We start from the raw sequence: 21,272 nt of genomic DNA, 5'->3' as shown, positions 1-21,272 counted from the left end.
GGTAGAGTTAAAGTGACTATGCATAGATAATAAATGGAGAGTAGCAGCAGCGTAAAAGAGGGGGTGGGGTGGACAATGCAAATAGTCCGGGTAGCCATGATTAGCTGTTCAGGAGTCTTATGGCTTGGGGGTAGAAGCTGTTAATAAGCCTTTTAGACCTAGACTTGGCGCTCTGGTACCGCTTGCCACTTTGTAGTCCGTAATCGTTTGCAAGCCCTGCCACATCCGATGTTTACACTGTTCCAAATGGTCAGAACAAATAATAATATTGTAATATAACAGCAACTGTTTGGCACACATAATACTCACGCAACGCTTGCTCCTATACCCTCCTTTTTCTTGATCTCCAGTAGTTTCCACAACTAAGTCAAATGTCTTCCACAGATCTGACTTCCCCTTTCCCTCCTGAGCAACCAGTAAATATTCTCCCATTTCGAGTTTCATTTTCACGTCCTCCGCATGCATTTTGCTGTCATGTGTTACTGTGTTCGGAGTTTGTTAAAACCAATTTATTGATGTGATTATGATAGGCTATAGGTCAGGCCCTATTGGTCACATTAATACGATGCTTACAAGTTTCACGTAAAGAGAGCAAGGGTTGAGGGAATAGGGCCTGACCTATATTTCGATAACAGAACTTTTCAGTCAGAAACAAGTAAGAAACCAAATGGCTGAAATGATGTGCAACTTCAGCACGGACAGCGCAATAACACTTGCAGTATGGAGGAGAGCGAGACAACGTGCTCCAGTCACACAGGCACTCACTGTTTTTTTAACACAGTGTGACCTTTGGGCTCTTTCTGGAGTCATTTGTGTGTCTTAATTATTTAATCAAACAATGTGCTTAAAGCATCAGACAAGCTCGGTGCATATGTAGTTGGTTTAAGCCTGTCTATATATGGAAAAATAAGTTTAAACATTGTTTGGTCGAAAGAACAGGACGACTCTCGGTCGACCAAGAGGTTGTTGTTTTTTGTCGGGGACAGCCCTACACTTTATGATCTGTAAATAAGCTTAATATAAGATGAAAGCACATTAAATAACAATAGTATCGGAAAACCATGGCTGCACATTTCAGCGTCTGCCCAAACATAGGCTTACGATCTTGAATGGGCTTGTCAAGATCTTAGAGAGCACGGGAATCAACTCAACTTCTGCATGCTTGCTCATTCACTGCTCGTTCCAGTTTACTGGACTGAAAGGTGAATTCTCCCCCTCTCAGGCCTAATTTCCTAGAGTCAAATTCTCCAGGTCCATTACATATACATTGGCAGTGGATCTACCCAGTCTCTCAACTCCGCTGGGGGAGAATGGCAGAGAGAAAGAGAAAGTGACAGCGGAAAAGTCAGTGTGTGAGTTTGAGAGATACAAAACTGTGTGTGATTGTGTTTCTGAATGTGTGCCTCTGTGAAAGTGTGTGACTTTGTAAATCTATACGTGTGTGTGCACGTGCATGGCATAGGTGTGTGTGATTTTCAGTGCTCCTCTAGTCTCTCTGGGGCCCGGGTATTTCACTCTAATTACCTACTAAAGATTTAGAGAAGGAAGTTAATGAGGGCTCCCCCAGTAAATGAACGATTTCAATTAGGCATGTTGAGGTAAGGGCCCCAGTGAGTCCTGCTGCTCCAGGATACTGCAGCTTCAGACTGACGTGGGTCATTAGACAGGGGAAACCTTGGCTTACTTCTCTACTTTCAGCCTCGCATATTCAAATTCATCACAGAAATACAGTGTCATCCCGAGTCCTTCAAAGTAATTTAAAAGTGGGATTGATGAGAGAGATGGAATTGAAAATGGGTTGGCTGAAATGTGTTACTGTAGCTTGTCAGAGTTACCCTAGTTATTAGTTGCAAGGAGTTGGATAATTTGCAGATTTCTATGGCAATGTCCCACAATGTACCAGTGGCTATGTCCATGATTAGTCTTGAACCTAAAGTTAAACTGATGACAAAGACAGAAGAACAAGAACTGACCATGAATCAAATCTTCAAACATAGTTAAGATCGCTCTCTATGAACATCAACATATGACAACCATAAAAAGCCTATGGCTTTGATTAGTGAGCGGTTTGCTCTGATAAATGTTTAGTATATAAAATCTTAATTCTCCTTTTAAAATTACATGCTGTCTCTTTCAAAGCACTTGTATAATGACAGCTGGCTTGACCACATAATTGTAGGAGCAGCTGCACTGGAAATGCTTTTCCAAGACTAGCTAATAAACATGCTGTGCTTCAATAGAACATGTTGATGATGGTGCATCTAGTGGAAGAAGTTTAGAAGATTGCTAGTTGAAAAAAATGTTGTGGTAGTTGAAGATAAATAACTCATGAAGACCTTGAAACAAAAACGTGGGTCTGTATAAGAGCTTACACTAAAAATCTGACTGTTGCTAGTCTGTTGGTTATCATTTCTAGTTCGTTGGATGCTTTTGCTTGTTCAAAAGCCATTTGCTTGGTCATTTGGTCATTGGAATTTAGAAGTAGGAGATCCTACCTAAACAGCCCTCTACACATTGAGGCCTCTTGCTGTTCAAGACCATGCCCTTCAGGCTTTGCAATGGCCCAGCAAACTTTGAATGCCTATTATGGAGAAGGTGCACCCCCCACAGAACTAGAGCAGGGTCAGTGATATGTGTCTGTACTAAGGATGCCATCGCCTTCTGGAGTGGCTCTAGCCCTCCTCATCATAAAACTATGCCTATGGAGAGAGGGAATGGAGGACGAGAGCTAGAGGAGAACCATTTAGGCGAGTAATTAGAAACAAGCACACGGCCATATCTGACTGTTGTAACGGTTTTGACTTGAGGTTATTTATAGGGGTGCCAGGTAGGTTGTGCCCACCAGAGAAAGCATGGGTTTCTCCTTTTAGTTTGGGAGGGAATGAGTCCCATCTGGTCCGTCAAGTCACACCAATACAAAGGACTTATGTAAAAGTCAAGATGGAAATATACTTTTCATAAACCCCTTAAAACCTTGGAAAGAACTTCAAACAAGTGTATTCTTTTGCGTGGTTGTATTAACAACATAAATGATCACCCACACCCACACACAACAATATAACAAATCACTGCACTTATGTTCATTTAGAAATGTCCTGTACCTCGGGCATAAAAAGAGTCCAGCCCGGTAAATAAGTTCAGTGACTCAAGTGGCCTTAGTCCCGCAACGTTTGTCCGTAGCATAACCCCAGTATATTCATACACTCAAAATAACACTTATTTTGTAACACAACTATAAAGCGTATCAAAGACTACCCAAAGAATAATACGTCCTCACAACTACATAAATCACAGTATACATCACCCCAAACAAATGAAATACCGTGTACAAAAAGTTGTAGTCAGTCGGTCAGTCAGACAATCCGCCAACAGCTCTCCAGCGGAGAAAAGGCCACGAAAACCAACGGAGAGTGGTAGTCCACAGACGCACAGAGTGGATCCAATCCTGGGTAAACTCGCTTTAAGGCTACAAAACACACTGTAAGGCAACAAAACAAACGTAATGGCGAAGCTTCATGAACTGAAGGTCGTCCACATCCTCATTCATGTCTCAATCACCACTTTTTCTTTGCGCAGCTGATGCTGGCTATTTAATGAGGAATTAAAGGGGAAGCGCCCTATTAGAAGGAGAAGCACTGAGACGGTTCAGAAATATTCAGGGCCGTCACACTGTGTAGCATGGGAACATTTTGCATGCTGCTCGAGCACCATCGCCACGACAGCACACAAGGCGCTGGCTTTCTAAGGGAACACATGAGTGAGCGCTCTGGAAGTGGAATGGTTATGGGAGAGGGGGAGAGGAAGAACGCTCAATGATTCCCATTTGATGGGGAGGGGGAGTTTTGGTATTGCTGGTCAGTGGCTTTGCCAAGTGAACCCTAGGGAGGTGAAAGAAACAGTGATCTATACCCACTGTATATGTTCCGTATAAAGGATGTGATGTCACGAGAGGCTGTGTCCTGGAGGGACGTTACATCCCCCTGAGATGGCTGCAAACCCAGACAGCTATGGCTCCATCTGCTGGTATGGTCGGGAACTCCAACCCTCTATGGCCAATCTTCCCACGCAGCTGAAACCAATCAGGAGCTGATGAGCTGGAGGTTTGTTGAAGGGAAGAGACACGGTCTCCAAGCTGGGCTCTCTGGAGGACAAGAGTGCTGCACGTCCACTTCCATGAGGAATATAAGGATTTGGAGATACTTACCTTTGGGAAATACTCACCTTTGGATATATGCACCTGTGGAAATACGTGTGGGACATTTGGAAGGACGTTTTGCTGGGTTGGCCACTAGCTGCAACGTGGAAGACAGTAAGACTGGGGAAAAGTTATTTGAGCAAGGGAGAGTTATGATTTTGGATGTGGAAGAGACATCCCTGAACTGTTAACCCTTAAGAGCCACCCGAGAACAGTATTGTGTTATACTTTCGTTAGTTTCCCCAGACCTTTAATAAAATCCTTGTTTTGGTTGAACCTGGTCTCCTTGCACTACTTGAGCAATCCCGCTGAAAGCTGTGTAGCCTCTCGTGACATCACAGATGGTGGAGAATACGGGCACGCTCAAGCGTTAATAGTGCATGTCAGAGGAGGATACCGAAGGTTTGATCACCCAGTTTTCCAAGTTGGCCGTAGGCTCCCCGCCCGACTGAAATGGAGGACATATTGAAAGCCCTTGTTGCTGGCCAGCAAGCCCAGATGCAAGTAAACGTGGCTCTCTTGGAGGAGCAAAAGAAAGCCAACCTTCTGAAGGCAGAGGAATTGCAGTTGCAGAGACAGAGGGTGGTCCAAAATACCCGCCCAATAAAGGCAAGTGACTTTATATCTAAGATGGGAGCTACCGATGACATTGAGGCATACCTGCATGCATTTGAGGCCACGGCCACTAGGGAAGCCTGGCCCAAGCAACAGTGGGTTGGTCTGTTAGCCCCCTTTCTAACCGGGAATCGCTGAATGCTGTCCGGGACCTGGGCCCTGACCAGGTTACTGACTATGATGCCCTGAAGTCTGAGATCCTCAGCAGATATGGACTCACAAAGTTTGGTATGGCCCAGCGCTTTCACAGTTGGACCTTCCAACCAGACCAACCTCCTCGGGCGCAGATGCATGAACTTGTCCGAATCGCAAGGAAATGGCTGGATCCGCAGAGGAATACAGCAGCGGCGGTGGTGGAGGCCGTTGTGGTGGATCGTTACCTCACGCGCCCTGCCTTATGAGGCAAAACGGTTCATCAGTCAACAGGCCTTGACCACGGCTGATCTGACCGTGGAAGCTGTGGAAAAGTACCAGGCCACAGCGGAGATGCTGAATGCTTCCCGGAAAAACCCCAGGAGTGCGGCCCCACCACAAATGGGAAGAACCCGTCCAAAGGACCCCAAGGTCTCGAACCCAGCCACGTCAGGACTTATCCCGGCTCCAGGGGGAGCCAGAAACCAGGCGGGTCCAAGAAGAGTACACCAGGATGGGGAACCTCGACAGTGTTACCGGTGTGGGGAGATGGGACATATCTCCTGGCAGTGTGGGAAACCAGCCGATGAACCTATGCCCACTGCGGAGTCCTCCAGCTCAGCACCCACACATCGTTTTGCCTCGCTCTTGGGAGTCGTAGATGGCGGCCCAGATCGACCCCCCACCTGCCCGGTAACTGTGAATCACCATGATGTGGAGGCCTTACTGGATTCTGGTAGCCGGGCCACCCTGGTGCGTAAGGATTTGGTGGGCCCAACGTGTCTGACCCCGGGGAAAGTCCTCCCAGTTTCCTGTGTCCATGGGGACACCAGAGAATACCCCATTACTGAACTTACAATGACCAGCACACGGGGAACCATACACACGACGGCGGGGTGGTTGATTCCCTCCCCGTCCCTGTCCTAATTGGACGAGACTGCCCAGCCTTTTACCCACTCTGGAGAGAGTCTCAGGAGAGGATAACCCGAGTACCTCGGAAACGGAGAGGCAAGACTCATCCTGGGAAGGCTCCGGTGCAATCCTCCGAGTTACTCACTCCCGCCCGGGCTCTGATAGGGATGGCAGGTGCCCAGACCGACACAGAGACGGAGCTACAGAATCTGGACAAAGAACTGTCTGGTCTGAAGGGGACCGCTGAGAGGTATCGTTTGTTAAAGCAACAGTTAGACATGAAGACAGAAGAGTTAGATATCCTCCAGGCTAAACTCCAACAGAGCTCCTTCCCTAAGCAACAGGAGGAGCTGGAGAGGCTGCGCAGGACCATCGAGGAGTGTGAGGAGACCCTGCGCAGTAGTAAGGAGGTCCAGAAGAAGGCAGAGGAGAAGTACAAGGTGTTGGAGAACAAGATGAAGAATGCGGAGGCAGAGAGAGAGAAGGAACTGAAAGCTGCTCAACAGAAGCTAAACTCTGCTAAAACCAAGGCTGATGCGTTCAGTAAGAAACTCAAGGAGAGACAACAGGAGGCTGAGTCCCTGGTCCTAGAGTTGGAGGAGTTGAAGAGAGAGCAGTCTGGCAAGCACCACGGCAATGCGGACGCCCTCTCCCGGCGTGATGCCTTCTTCGCTGCCTTTACCCCGACGAGGACGTCGGTCCCGAGGAGGGGGATGTGTGATGTCACGAGAGGCTGTGTCCTGGAGGGACGTTACATCCCCCTGAGATGGCTGCAAACCCAGACAGCTATGGCTCCATCTGCTGGTATGGTCGGGAACTCCAACCCTCTATGGCCAATCTTCCCACGCAGCTGAAACCAATCAGGAGCTGATGAGCTGGAGGTTTGTTGAAGGGAAGAGACACGGTCTCCAAGCTGGGCTCTCTGGAGGACAAGAGTGCTGCACGTCCACGAGGAATATAAGGATTTGGAGATACTTACCTTTGGGAAATACTCACCTTTGGATATATGCACCTGTGGAAATACGTGTGGGACATTTGGAAGGACGTTTTGCTGGGTTGGCCACTAGCTGCAACGTGGAAGACAGTAAGACTGGGGAAAAGTTATTTGAGCAAGGGAGAGTTATGATTTTGGATGTGGAAGAGACATCCCTGAACTGTTAACCCTTAAGAGCCACCCGAGAACAGTATTGTGTTATACTTTCGTTAGTTTCCCCAGACCTTTAATAAAATCCTTGTTTTGGTTGAACCTGGTCTCCTTGCACTACTTGAGCAATCCCGCTGAAAGCTGTGTAGCCTCTCGTGACATCACAAGGAGTAGCTGAGTCCATATGCCTTTTCTCTTCACATCCCTGTACAGAAGTAGGTATGATGTATATAGCACAAACCCCCCCTTAACATTTGTGTGATGTATGGTGTATCCCTACATACAGCCTTCTGATTTTCTACAGAGAACTCAGACAGTTGAGAAAATACTATCATGAAATAACCTCTGTGGTTAGAGACTTTCTGTAGCGTGTAGTCAGTGCACATTAAGCTCTAAGCAAACTGATATATAAAATTAAAATGTAGGCCTAATCAGGGGTGAAAGTAAGCCGCAACGGCCCGGTACGGAGAACCGGCAAAAGAAAAAGCCTATCACAAAAATGTAAACATAGATTCCAAGAAAACTGTAGCCTATGACACCATTTATCATTACCGCATGTCAGTCGCATGAAAAATGAGCTAACTTTGAGAAAATTCTGTTTGACCAGATACAATGCTATTTCTCACTCAACATGTACTGCACTGACACAAATGAGTGATGATTGGTTGAAATAAATTGATAATAAGAAGATTGTGGGAGCTATACTATTAGATTTCAGTGCAGCCTTTGATATTATTGACCATAACCTGTTATGTGTTATGGCTTTTCAACCTCTGCCATATTGTGGATTCGGAGCCATCTATCTAATAGACAGACGGGCTTCTTTAATGGAAGCTTCTCTAATTTTAAACATGTAAAGTGTGGTGCACCACAGGACAGCTCTCTTGGCCCTCTACTCTTTTCTATTTTTACTAATGCCTGCCACTGGCATTAAAACAAAGCCTGTGTGTCTATGTACGCTGATTGTTGAAAAAACTAATTCCAAGGAACAGGCAGAGCACATGATCCAGTTAATAAGAGTTTATTCAAGCAATTGCAAGGGAGATTACAATCGGAGAGGAAACTCGTATACTTCTCCTTACACTAAGAGCTGCTTGCCTCTCCTAAGGGGAGAGATAAGCTTACATGAGAGATGAGGGGTACTTGGCTCCACTTCCTTAAAAGCATTTTACATAGCATTTAGACTGTAACAAAACAAATTTTGTCCCAACATGAAGATTGAACCCTACACGTGTCAGCAACCACAGCTAGTGAAATCACTGCAACCCTTAACAAAGAGTTGCAGTCAGTTTTAGAATGGGTGGCCAGTAATAAACTAGTCCTGAATATCTAAAACTAAGAGCATTGTATTTGGTACAAATCATTCACTAAATTCTAGACCTCAGCTGAATCTGATCATGAATAATGTGGCTGTTGAGCAAGTTGAAGACTAAATTACTTGGTGTTACCTTGGATTGTAAACTGGCATGGTCAAAACATATTGATTCAATGGTTGTAAAGATGCGGAGAGGTTTGTCCGTGATATAGGTGCTCTGCTTTTTTGACACCACATTCCACAAAGCAAGTCCTGCAGGCTCTAGTTTTATCTTATCTTGATTATTGCCCAGTCATATGGTCAAGTGCTGCAGAGAAGGACCTAGAAAAACTGCAGCTGGCCCAGAATAGAGTCGCACGTCTTGCTCTTCATCGAGAGCATCCCGACTGGTTGCATCACCGCCTGGTATGGCAACTGCTTAGCCTCCGACCGCAAGGCACTACAGAGGGTAGTGCGTACGGCCCAGTACATCACAGGGGCCAAGCTTCCTGCCATCCAGGACCTCTTTACCAGGCGGTGTCAGAGGAAGGCCCTCAAAATTGTCAAAGACTCCAGCCACCCTAGTCATAGACTGTTCTCTCTGCTACCGCACGGCAAGCGGTACCGGAGTGCCAAGTCTAGGTCCAAAAGACTTCTCAACAGCTTCTACCCCCAAGCCATAAGACTCCTGAACAACTAATCATGGCTAACCGGACTATTTGCACTGCCCCCCCACCCCATCTTTTTACGCTGCTGCTACTCTGTTAATTATTTATGCATAGTCACTTTAACTCTACCCACATGTACATATTACTTCAACTACCTCAACTAGCCGGTGCCCCCGCACATCGACTCTGCACCGGTACCCCCTGTATATATATAGCCTCCCTACTGTTATTTTATTTTACTTCTGCTCTTTTTTTCTCAACACTTTGTTGTTTTATTCTACTTTTTTATTTAAAATAAATGCACTGTTGGTTAAGGGCTGTAGGTAAGCATTTCACTGTAATGTCTGCACCTGTTGTTTTCGGCGCATGTGGCCAATGCAATTTGATTTGATTGATTTAATATCAATAGTAACCATGCCAGTCTCTCTTGGCAAAAATTAGTGACTGTTTCTTATAAAATAATTGATGCAATGTGTTGGAAATTCCAAATTGTTTGCATAGTCAACTTAGACACAGCTCTGACACACACACTTACCCCACCAGACATGCCACCAGGGGTCTTTTCACAGTCTCCAAATCCAGAACAAATTCAAATTCAGTATTATATAGAGCCATGATTGCATGGAACTCCAATCTCAGATAGGGTTGGGCGGTATCGAGATGTTTCATAGCGTCATAACAATTATTTTTTTAACGCACAAAACAATTTTGGCAACAGGGAGCTTGAACCAGGAGGGGATTGAATGTCTGTGCTGTATCCAAGAAACTTGATCTTGACATCTAGCCACTTAGTGTGCTTTCGGAAAGTATTCAGACCCCTTCCCTTTTTCCACATTGTTACGTTACAGCCTTATTCTAAAGTTGATTACATAAAATAATGTCCTCATCAATCTACACACAATACCCTATAATGACAAAGTGAAAACAGGTTAAGACATTTTTGCAAACGTATTCAAAATAAACAGAAATACCTTATTTACATAAGTATTCAGACCCTTTGCTATCAGACTCAAAATTGAGCTCAAGTGCATCCTGTTTCCATTGATCATCCTTGAGATGTTTCTACAACTTGATTGGAGTCCACCTGTGGTAAATTCAATTGATTGGACATGATTTGGAAAGGCACACACCTGTCTGTATAAAGGTCCCACAGTTGACAGTGCATGTCAGGGCAAAAACCAAGCCATGAGGTCGAAGGAATTATCCGCAGAGCTCAGAGACAGGATTGTGTCGAGGCACATATCTGGGTAAGGGTACGAAAAAATTTCTGCAGCATTGATGGTCCCCAAGAACACAGTGGCCTCCATCATTCTTAAATGGAAGAAGTTTGGAACCACCAAGACTCTTCCTAGAGCTGGCCACCCAGCCAAACTGAGCAATCGGGGGAGAAGGGCCTTGGTCAGAGATGTGACCAACAACCTGATGGTTCCAAGAGCTCCAGAGTTCCTCTATGGAGATGGGAGAACCTTCTAGAAGGACAACCATCTCTGCAGCACTCCACCAATCAGGCCTTTATGGTAGTGGCCAGACGGAATTCACTCCTCAGTAAAAGGCACGACAGCCCACTTGGAGTTTACCAAAAGGCCCCTAAAGTACTCTTAGACCATGAGAAACAAGATTCTCTGGTCTGATTAAACCAAAATTGAACTCGTTGGCCTGAATGCCAAGCGTCACGTCTGGAGGAAACCTGGCAACATCACTACGGTGAAGCATGGTGGTGGCAGCATCATGCTGTGGGGATGTTTTTCAGCGGCAGGGACTGGGAGACTAGTCAGGATCGAGGGAAAGATGAACGGAGCAAAGTACAGAGAGAGCCTTGATGAAAACCTGCTCCAGAGCACTTAGGACCTCAGACTGGGGTGAAGGTTTACCTTCCAACAGGACAACGACCCTAAGCACACAGCCAAGACAACGCAGGAGTGGCTTCGGGACAAGTCTCAATGTCCTTGAGTGGCCCAGCCAGAGCCTGATTGAACATCTCTGGTGAGACCTGAAAATAGCTGTGCAGCGACGCTCCCCATCCAACCTGACAGAGCTTGAGAGGATCTGCAGAGAAGAATGGGAGAAACTCCCCAAATACAGTTGTTCCAAGCTTGTAGCCTCATACTCAAGAAGACTCGAGGCTGCCAAAGGTGCTTCAACAAAGTACTGAGTAAAGGGTCTGAATACTTATGTAAATGTCTATTTCAGTAGTTTTTCTTTATAAATGTGCAATTATTTTTGAAAAACCTGTTTTTGCTTTGTCATTATGGGGTATTGTGTGAAGATTGATGAGGGATAAAATATATTTAATCAATTTTAGAATAAGGCTGTAAAGGGAAAAAAATGTGGAAACGGTCTGAATACTTTCCGAATGCACTGTAGCTAGCAAGTTAGCCAATCAAATGCATAGCTGGAGCCCTGAGCTGGATATCATTTATTTGACACATCTTAGATTTCTTAGTTATACTTAATTTATAGCTATAAGCAGTGACGTAGCACGCACCCCCGCGAATCATAAAGTCTGTATTTCGAAATACCCTGGTATATGGTATATCGCCCAAGCCTAATCTCAGATTTCAAAAGTGAACAGCAAACCTGGTTTCAAGAAACAGATAAAGCAACACCTCACGGCACAACACCTCTCTCCTATTTGACCTAGATATTTTTTGTGTATGTACTGATATGTAGGCTGTGTGTGACGTTTTAAATTGATGTACAGTGTCTTGCAAAAGTATTCATCCCCCTTGGCGTTTTTTCCTATTTTGTTGCATTACAATCTGTAATTTAAATGGATTTTTATTTGGATTTCATGTTATGGACATACACAAAATAGTCCAAATTGGTGAAGTGAAATGAAAAAAATTACTAGTTTCAAAAAATTAAAAGATAAATAACGGAAAAGTGATGCGTGCATATGTATTCACCCCCTTTGCTATGAAGCCCCTAAATAAGATCTGGTGCAACGAGTTACCTTCAGAAGTCACATAATTAGTTACATAAAGTCCACCTGTGTGCAATCTAAGTGTCACATGATCTGTCAGTATATATACACACCTGTTCTGAAAGGCCGCATAGTCTGCAACACCACTAAGCAAGGGGCACCACCAAGCAAGCGGCACCATGAAGTCCAAGGAGCTCTCCAAACAAGTTAGGGACAAAGTTGTGGAAAAGTACAGATCAGGTTTGGGTTATAAAAAAATATCCAAAACTTTAAACATCCCACGGAGCACCATTAAATCCATTATTTAAAAAATGGCACCACAACAAACCTGCCAAGAGAAGGCCGCCCACCAAAACTCACGGCCCAGGCAAGGAGGGCATTAATCAGAGAGGCAACAAAGAGACCAAAGATAACCCTGAAGGAACTGCAAAGCTCCACAGTGGAGATTAGAGTATCTGTCCATAGGACCACTAAGCCGTATACTCCACAGAGCTGGGCTTTACGGAAGAGTGGCCAGGAAAAAGCAATTTCTTAAAGAAAAAAATAAGCTAACGTTTGGTGTTCGCCAAAAGGCATGTGGGAGACTCCCTAAACATATGGAAGAAGGTACTCTGGTCAGATGAGACTAAAATTGAGCTTTTTGGCCATCAAGGAAAACGCTATGTCTGGCGCAAACCCAACACCTCTCATCACCCAGAGAACACCATCCCCACAGTGAAGCAGGGTGGTGGCAGCATCATGCTGTGGGGATATTTGTCATCGGCAGCGACTGGGAAACTGGTCAGAATTGAAGGAATGATGGATGCGCTAAATAGAGAGAAATTCTTGAGGGAAACCTGTTTCGGTCTTCCAGAGCTTTGAGACTGGGACTGAGGTTCACCTTGCAGCAGGACAATGACCCTAAGCATACTGCTAAAGCAACACTCGAGTGGTTTAAGGGGAAACATTTAAATGTCTTGGAATGGCCTAGTCAAAGCCCAGACCTCAATCCAATTGAGAATCTGTGGTATGACTTAAAGATTGCTGTACACCAGCGGAACCCATCCAACTTGAAGGAGACTGAGCAGTTTTGCCTTGAAGAATGGGTAAAAATCCCAGTGGCTAGATGTGCCAAGTTTATAGAGACATACCCCAAGAGACTTGCAGCTGTAATTGCTGCAAAAGGTGGCTCTACAAAGTATTGACTTTGGGGGGGTGAATAGTTATGCACGCTCAAGTTCTGTTTTTTTGTCTTATTTCTTGTTTGTTTCACCCAAAAAAAAACATTTGCATCTTCAAAGTGGTATGCATGTTGTTTAAATCAAATAATACAAACCCCCCAAAAAAACATTTTAATTCCAAGTTGTAAGGCAACAAAATAGGAAAAACACCAAGGGGGATGAATACTTTTGCAAGCCACTGTAGTTCTGTCCTTGAGCTGTTCTTGTCTATTAATGTTCTGTATTATGTCATGTTTCATGTTTTGTGTGGACCCCAGGAAGAGTAGCTGCTGCTTTCGCAACAGCTAATGGGGATCCTAATAAAATACAAAAATGTTGCTTCAATCAATATTGTCCCTTCCTTCCCATAATGAATTCAGAAATGTAGAAAGTCATAAATATGTGACAGCACATTTTATTAAAGAGACCCTCAATTATACTGAGGGGACCCATCTATAAATATGGGGATAAAGAAATAAAGGGCCACGGTTATTCATTCCTACACTGGGTTATTGTTCTGGTTTATGCTACCTACCAGGAGGAGCTCGTAAATTCGACCTGCAGGTCCCGCTTCTCTCGTGTTTTCCAGTTGAGTGAGTTAGAAGATATTTACATTTAAGTCACTTATCCAGAGCGACTTACAGTTAGTGAGTGCATACATTTTCATACTGGCCCCCTGTGGGAAACGAACCCACAACCCTGGCGCTGCAAGCGCCATGCTCTACCAACTGAGCTACACGGGGCCACTTCAGAGGAGCCGTAAATCCAGGTTGCCTACCAACCGGTGGCGGCACAGAGACTAAGGCTCTACGCTCATGCAGCCTCTTCCAAATCCTCCCTGCATCGATCGAGTGCCTCAACCGTTATGATTCTCTAGAACATTAGCGGCGCAAACGATGACTGAGTGCTACGTTTACAATGCTACGGCCGTTAAGTCACTCTGACAGATCCAGTCTGCTTTCCCTCACCATAAATTGAAGGTAAAGGCCCCCCAAAACATCTGCCCAGACAAGAAAACCTTTTTTCGAGTTGATGTGAGGGGAGTGAAGAAATAAAATGACATGGAAGACACGCTGTCTTTGATCGTCTAAGTATGGTTAATCTAATAAGGAAGAGTATGCTTTCCCTGTTTAGGTTCGGAGTGGGCACTCGTGCATGCAGAAATGTGGTTTGCTTTAGATCCTAGTTTGGCTCTAGAGGGAAAGCCAGCGTTGTGCTTGATGTGGCTGGGAGAATCTCCTAAGCCCCTGAACATTGCTGCAGGGTTAGTGAGGGGAAGAAGTAAAAGTTGACACTTTCATGCATCGTTTTCTTTTTAACCCCTGCTCTGTCCCTAAAGAGCTCTAACACACACCATTGGTTACGAAAACTGAACTCTGTCTCCTCTCTCTCCCTCCACTCCCTCTCACCCATTGAAATTGGCTCCATTGAAATAGCACGTGTCAAACTCATTCCACAGAGGGCCGAGTGTCTGCGGGTTTTTGCTCCACCCTTGTACTTGATTGATGAATTAAGGTCAATAACTATTAAGGAACTCCCCTCACCTGGTTGTCTAGGTCTTAATTGAAAGGAAAACCCAAAAACCTGCAGACACTCGGCCCTCCGTGGAATGAGTTTTACACCCCTGCTCCGTAGGATTGAAACATAGCTATAGAGTCTCCAGATAGGGGGTCTGGATACCTGCCATCTTCTCCCAACATCTCCCTCCTCCAGGCAGCCCTCCCTGGACAGCCAAGATGGAATACCTCAACCATGGTCACCCAAGGTTTCTAGTTTATACAGCGCCGCTCTCCGTTTATTTGGCCGATGCTGCCCAGTGCCTACTCCCTAGACGTTTATTTGGGTAGCTCTAGTCTGGCCTGGGAGTTAAACGCTTTCACCATGACTGTCTTTAGTCGGGCTAGAATAGACAATAAAACACTGTTGCAAAGCCCTCTGAGCAACTGTGACCAAAAAGGCTGCCGAAGATTGGTTCGAAACAAATTCCAGCAGCTTTTCAAACAATGTGTTATTCTTTATTCATAATCCATTCTACAATCGATTAATAACCAATCCCTTCAACGACCAGAATCTGATCGACACTATCAACTACAAATCAAACTCAAAGTGACACTGAACAGCTCTATTAAGATGACAGGATGCAGCAGTGTTGAAGAGAGAGCTAGCTACAACCCTTCAGTTAGACCACAACGCCCTCATCCCAAATTCAACTAATGTGGAGAACTGGAGACTGAGTTGCTTTTTGTCTGTCTGCGTGCCAAGTGTTACTTGTCATATGTTGCTCTGTATGTGTTCATTGTGTCTGTATTGTCATTTTAAGTGTTTTTAATCATCTCCGCAGGGACTGCAGTCGAAAAATTTCCGGCTGGCTAAAACCAGCACTTTTACTGAAATGTTCATTAAATGTGCACTGTCCCTGCAAAAATAAAGCTACTAAAGTAAAGTAAAAGTAAGGGGCCCCGGGGGACTCGATCCACTTGACAATGTGCCTCTACAAGGAGCCTCACTTCCTGTGTCTTCATAAAACAGATGGCCATTGTGACTCTCTGGTAGTTTTAACCATTCTCATCTGTGGACGATGAGGGGGTAAAGGCGTCCACATGCTTCCCATCCGGAACAGTTTGTGCATATATTATGACAACATTTTGTGATGTTTTGGACTCCAGTAAGGGTTTTTTCAGCTGTTCGGGGACACACCAAAAATTTGAGGCCAGCCGAAGTTTGGGAGCCGAAGTCTACGCCCCTTTTCATTGAGAAATACTGCACCAAACATCTTAGTTAGATGTAAAATTGCACTACAAAGAAACTCCTCTGCAAAAATGTCATAATGAATGACCGATTTCTTGAGTTATCTTAGATTAATTCTGACTATTTTGAGGAATACAACGTCTCAAAATGGACAAACAGTACTATTGCCACTTTTTCTCGTTTTTCAAGCAAAGGTCTTTTAAGGGAGTATGCGAGCACACTCCTTAAGTTCGCCTATCCGACTTCGGCTAGCCGCCAGCCAAACTGAAGCATGCAGACGTCTTAAGAAGGGAATGAAGACCTTGAAACTGAAAGAAACACACACTTGGTTCTGTAGAAGCGCTTACACTAACAGTCAGAGCTTGCTTACTAAACACCTCTCAAAAGCCCTTGGAAAAGGTTAAAGTCTTCCAAACCGGCCAAGCAGTTTGTTTTATGCTTGTTTTACAGCGTCAAAGGGAAAGAGAGAAAAGAGTGCTGGGTTTGCAAGCTAGCTAGTCTTATTTTCTCTGTGTGGAGCTTTATACACCCGAAGCATTTGATCCAAATTCACTTCCCACTTCTCACTGTCCTCCCCCACTTTGAGAAGCATTTAGCCTAAACCTAACCCCCCCCTCCCCCCCCCATGTATTATAGGGGGACGAAAGACAGACTGACAGCTCTGACTGAAACCTTCCAGAAATGACAGCCAACTCGCTTTGGCTATAAGAAAGGAGACCTACCTCTTGGCCAAACCTTGAAATAACCTAGAAATGATTGACACAACCATATTTCACAGAAACCCTAAAAGACATGAGTGACCACTTCCAACCCAAACCTTTTAGACAAAGAGAAAACTCCATCTTACCTTGCCCACTTCGACCTGGGAGTCACTCCCAAATTTCCCGGCTGCTCCGGAAGAGTTCATGATTTTCCAAAACTCTCCAAACAGATTAAGATTGCAGGGCTCGCCCTCTCCTGATGGCGGAGAGGAGGAAAGAGAGACGGAGGAAGGGAAGGACGAAAGAAAAAAAGCAGTCCCTTGTCTTCAGCTGCCTGTACTCTCCAGTTTCCACTGGCTGCCGTGGCCAGCCATCTTCATTCAGAAAAATACCCTTATTCCACACAATGATCAGCGTGAACACGCACAGACAGACCAAAGGTGGAGGTATATACACACACAAACACACACCGTTCAGAGGTGCACAGTCACCATGATCCGTTATCTGTTAAATCAGTAGCGCCCTGTTCCTGAGTGTATCCGAGAAAACTGCTGGAGTCGCTCCTGGCTGGCTCACCTTCTCTCTGCCGCTCTCCCTGGTCATCTCCACGCGCTGCCACCACGGCCGGAGTGTGTGTGGAGAGAACTCCCTGGGGCCAGGCTCAGCGTGTGTGTGTGTTTGTGTTTGTGTGTAGCGGTGGGCGTTCCCCAGTGTGTCAGCGTCTCTGCTGGTCGGCTGCCAGTCAGATTGCAGTTTGCCTGTCGGGTTCCTCCTGACCCCCCTCTCTACTCCCCCTCTCAACTTCAAGTTTTAGCAGCACCCCCACCCTCACTTCCTCCTCCTATTCCTTCAGTTACTCTGTGCCTTTCCCAGACCATCCAATTGCAGATCTCACTCACACACACACACACTCTGGCTCCCACTCCCTATCCCTCCTTCTCTCACTCTAGCTCTCTCACTCACTGCTTATCCCTCCCTCCAGTCTCGCTTGTCCCTCCCCCTCTCTGCTTGTCCCTCCCTCCAGTTGTAGGAGTTTCTCTCATAGCTTGTTCCGGCAGTTTTTTTTAGCTAAACTCAGACCAGCACTCACACAAAAGACTGTGTCCGACTGCCCCAGCACTAATGGTACACTACATGGCCAAAAGGATGTGGACACCCCTTCAAATTAGTGGATTTGGCTATTTTAGCCACAACCGTTGATGACCGATGTATAAAATCGAGCATGCAGCCATGCAATCTCCATAGACAAACATTGGCGGAGGCTGTTAAAGCAATTAAAGTGCACTTCTGACATTGTGGTTCCTCTCGTAGTCTTAATTATAGTGTTTAGGGCGCACTAGTAGATTAGCGGCCCGTTCAGGCCTCATTAAATATGAACAGATTGGAGCACTTTAGTAATATATTGATGACCAGTGTTTAGAGCAACCAGTAATGAATATTTGACTACATGGTTCAATAATGGGCCGCAAAATATTTGTGTTAGCCACTAGACTAATTCAGATAGGTTTAATTAAGTTGACAAGGGGAAAGGCAGACACTTAAGGATATATATCTCTATTACCAGTCAAAAGTTTGGACACACCTACACATGCACAGGTTTCTCTTCATTTTTACTATTTTTTACATTGTAGAATAATAGTGAAGACATCAAAACTATGAAATAACACATATGGAATCATGTAGTAACCAGAAAAGTGTTAAACAAATCTAAATATATTTTATATTTGAGATTCTTAAAAATAGCCACCCTTTGCCTTGATGACAGCTTTGCACACTCTTGGCATTATCTCAACCAGCTTCATGAGGTAGTCACCTGGAATGCATTTCAATTAACAGGTGTGCCTTCTTAAAAATTAATTTGTGGAATTTCTTTCCTTCTTAATGCGTTTGAGCCAATCAATTGTGTTGTGACAAGGTAGGGGGGTATACAGAAGACGGCCCTATTTGGTAAAAGACCAAGTCCATATTACGGCAAGAGAAACGACAGTCCATCATTACTTTAAGACATGAAGGTCAGTCAATACGGGACATTTCAATGACTTTAAACGTTTCTTCAACTGCAGTCGCAAAAACCATCAAGCGCTATGATGAAACTGGCTCTCATGAGGACCGCCACAGGAATGGAATACCCAGAGTTACCTCTGCTGCAGAGGATACGTTCATTAGAGTTAGTTACCAGCCTCAGAAATTGCAGCCCAAATAAATGCTTCAGAGTTCAAGTCACAGACACATCTCAACATCAACTGTTCAGAGGGGACTGTGCGAATCAGGCTTTCATGGTCGAAATGCTGCAAAGAAACCTCTACTAAAAGGACACCAATAAGTAGTAGAGACCTGCTTGGGCCAAAAATAATCAACAGATCCCCCTATTGATATTGGTTGGATTTTTGATATGACAAGCTGTGATTTGACAGGAAGCCACAATAAAGGAACAACCAAGGTATCAAGGAGACCACATAGCAGAGTAGCATACACACACGCACAAAGATGTAGATGGACACAGCAGGAGCGTCAGGAGCATCACAATAAACTAATTTAGACGTGCTCTCACACAGCAGCGCTGTTAGGAAGCGTGATCCTGACACCGCTGCTCCCTAAGCTGGACACGGCTCATCAGCATGTAAACACACAAAGAGCAGCATGAAGAGGGGAAACACACACAGCAGGGCACACACACACCTGCTGGCATATTCCCCTAATTGAAACTCTCCCTTACTTGCCATGCAAATTAGAAAATGAACCAACAATAATTTAAACTCACAACGCCCTGATCACTGAATTCAAAGTCAATAGTTAGACTTCAAGGCAAGGCAGTATTAATACTTAAATCTACCACCATCTAGCACAAAGCTTCAACCAGGAATTAATATATTATTATATTAATTCCCAGCCTAATGTCTTCTCCCATTTCTTTCACTAGTGGGTAAAAAAGAACTGTGCTGAAACCACTTCCATTCCATGTTGATATTCTAAGAGGACAATGTTACAATAAAATTTAAAGAATTCAAACAGCAGGAGACAATTGGGAAGATGAGCTGTAGAAGGAGACAAAACATTGAACCTAAGTTGCTGACTCTGCACTCAGAGTATATCAGAGGTGCTTCTAGGTTTAGACAGAACTGCTCAGGCCCTGTGAAAAGACCTGCATGTATGATTCATGAAGCGGTACATTGGGAGCTGGTTTACGTTCTAATTGAAATGGTATGGAGCGCGTAGTCTAGTCTGTCTCCCTCTCTCCCTGCCCAGTGAAAATTAATGAGAACAATGATATGGAGAATAGACCCCTTCTTTCCTCAAGGGTTTCCTTTTTCCTGAGAGGTTTTCTAGACAGATAGAAATGTAATTAGATAGCAAAACATAGAAATAATGTGTTCACATAATGACACTTTGCTGTTACTAGTGCAGATCCAACAGGTTAGTAGTGGAAGAAAGCTCACATACCCATCACTACACAACATGGAAATACAATCTCCCAGAGCAATGTAAAGCAATATAGCACAGCATGTAGGTACACACATTTAAATACAGTCGAGTATCTAATAAAATATGCCCGAACAGAAAGCGATTCTCCAACCAGACTAAAATGAGAGCCTTCCCTGAAGATCGATTGCATGTTACTCATCCAATCTACACAGCAGTGTAAACCGTCCAACATCCTCTCCCCTCACCCACATAGATATCAAAGATTCAATAATTTGCCTATGCAGTGGTCTCTGGTCTGGTCTCTAGCTACATCCACTCCAACCTGCCAACCCAGCTCTATGCTATAGGGCTGACATTACCTAAAGAGACTTTCCCCACAAAAATACCACCCATCTCGTTCATCCTCCTGCCCTGTCACCTCGCGTTACTTACCTCTTCACTAACACACAGTCCCCTCAACAGCCTTCCAACAACCACAGGTTATTCCAAAAGAGTCATTACAACGTCAAAACTAGGCCAACACATCACAGCTAACACCTTGTTAGCGACTGACACAGAGCTTGGAGGACACAGTGACTGTGCAGTGCAGTGGTGCTGGCTGGGCGCATTTATTGGAGACTCGCTAATGCTTTTCTGGGCACTTTTCCAAGTGGGAGAGAAAAGAGGATTGGCACTGGGAGAGGGACAGTGTCAGTGACACAGTGAAACCAAACTTGCTTGCGTGTGAAATCAAAAATCTGCTGCAGGGCAGATCGCAATAAAGCTAGCAGAACTAGCACACAAGGAGGGCTATGAGTTGTGGGCAGATAGTGATAGGCCTTGCACACAGGGAGGGCTATGGTTTGAGGGCAGATAGCGATAAGGCTAGCCCAGCACACAGGGGGGCTATGGGTTTAGCGCTAGCCAGAGATACAGACACTTATCCAAACAGTGCAGCAGCTAGCCCCCATAGAGGAAGGACTGGCTAAGGGCCAAGCTGGTGGTGCCTATTCTTTCTCTACCTGCTGAGTAAAGGCCTTTAATCACAATGTCTGATCTATAGAAAAACAACTCCCACTAAAGCAGGAAATAGACATAATGCTGTTATAAGACTGACATAACACCCGTCACAACTGGTTGATGTCCACAACTGGACACGTCTATTAATTGTGCGATTTTGACCACCAGTTAGGCACAAATTGATTCAGTTCTTCCTCAGCTCTAAGGTCAAAACAAGGTTGGCCATTTTGAAAGGGGTGACTGAGAAGGATAGCTTTACTGTACTACTATCCTGTGGACATTGCAGAACTAAAAGTCTAGCTTAATAACTTTTTGTACT

At 44.8% G+C, this 21,272-nt stretch overlaps 1 protein-coding gene across 3 annotated transcripts in view; it reads right to left on the bottom strand.

Moving 5' to 3' along the window:
- The window catches only part of LOC121541709 (colorectal mutant cancer protein-like), a 121,892-nt gene that overhangs the window by 92,811 nt on the left and 7,809 nt on the right, over positions 1-21,272 (bottom strand). The window contains exon 1 of one of the 3 annotated variants that reach the window (XM_045208116.1): positions 16,678-17,299. The exons of the other annotated variants lie outside the window; for them this stretch is intronic. Within the exon in view, the coding sequence (XP_045064051.1) occupies positions 16,678-16,737 (60 nt within the window). The 5' untranslated portion in view covers positions 16,738-17,299. Of the gene's footprint in view, positions 1-16,677; positions 17,300-21,272 lie in introns of those variants that run through there. 3 annotated transcript variants of the gene reach the window in all.

Source organism: Coregonus clupeaformis, chromosome 27 (genome assembly GCF_020615455.1).
Source record: "Coregonus clupeaformis isolate EN_2021a chromosome 27, ASM2061545v1, whole genome shotgun sequence".
Classification (NCBI taxonomy): Eukaryota; Metazoa; Chordata; class Actinopteri; order Salmoniformes; family Salmonidae; genus Coregonus; species Coregonus clupeaformis.
The sequence above is the reverse complement of the archived record's forward strand: the minus strand, read 5'-3'. Positions and strand labels throughout refer to the sequence as shown.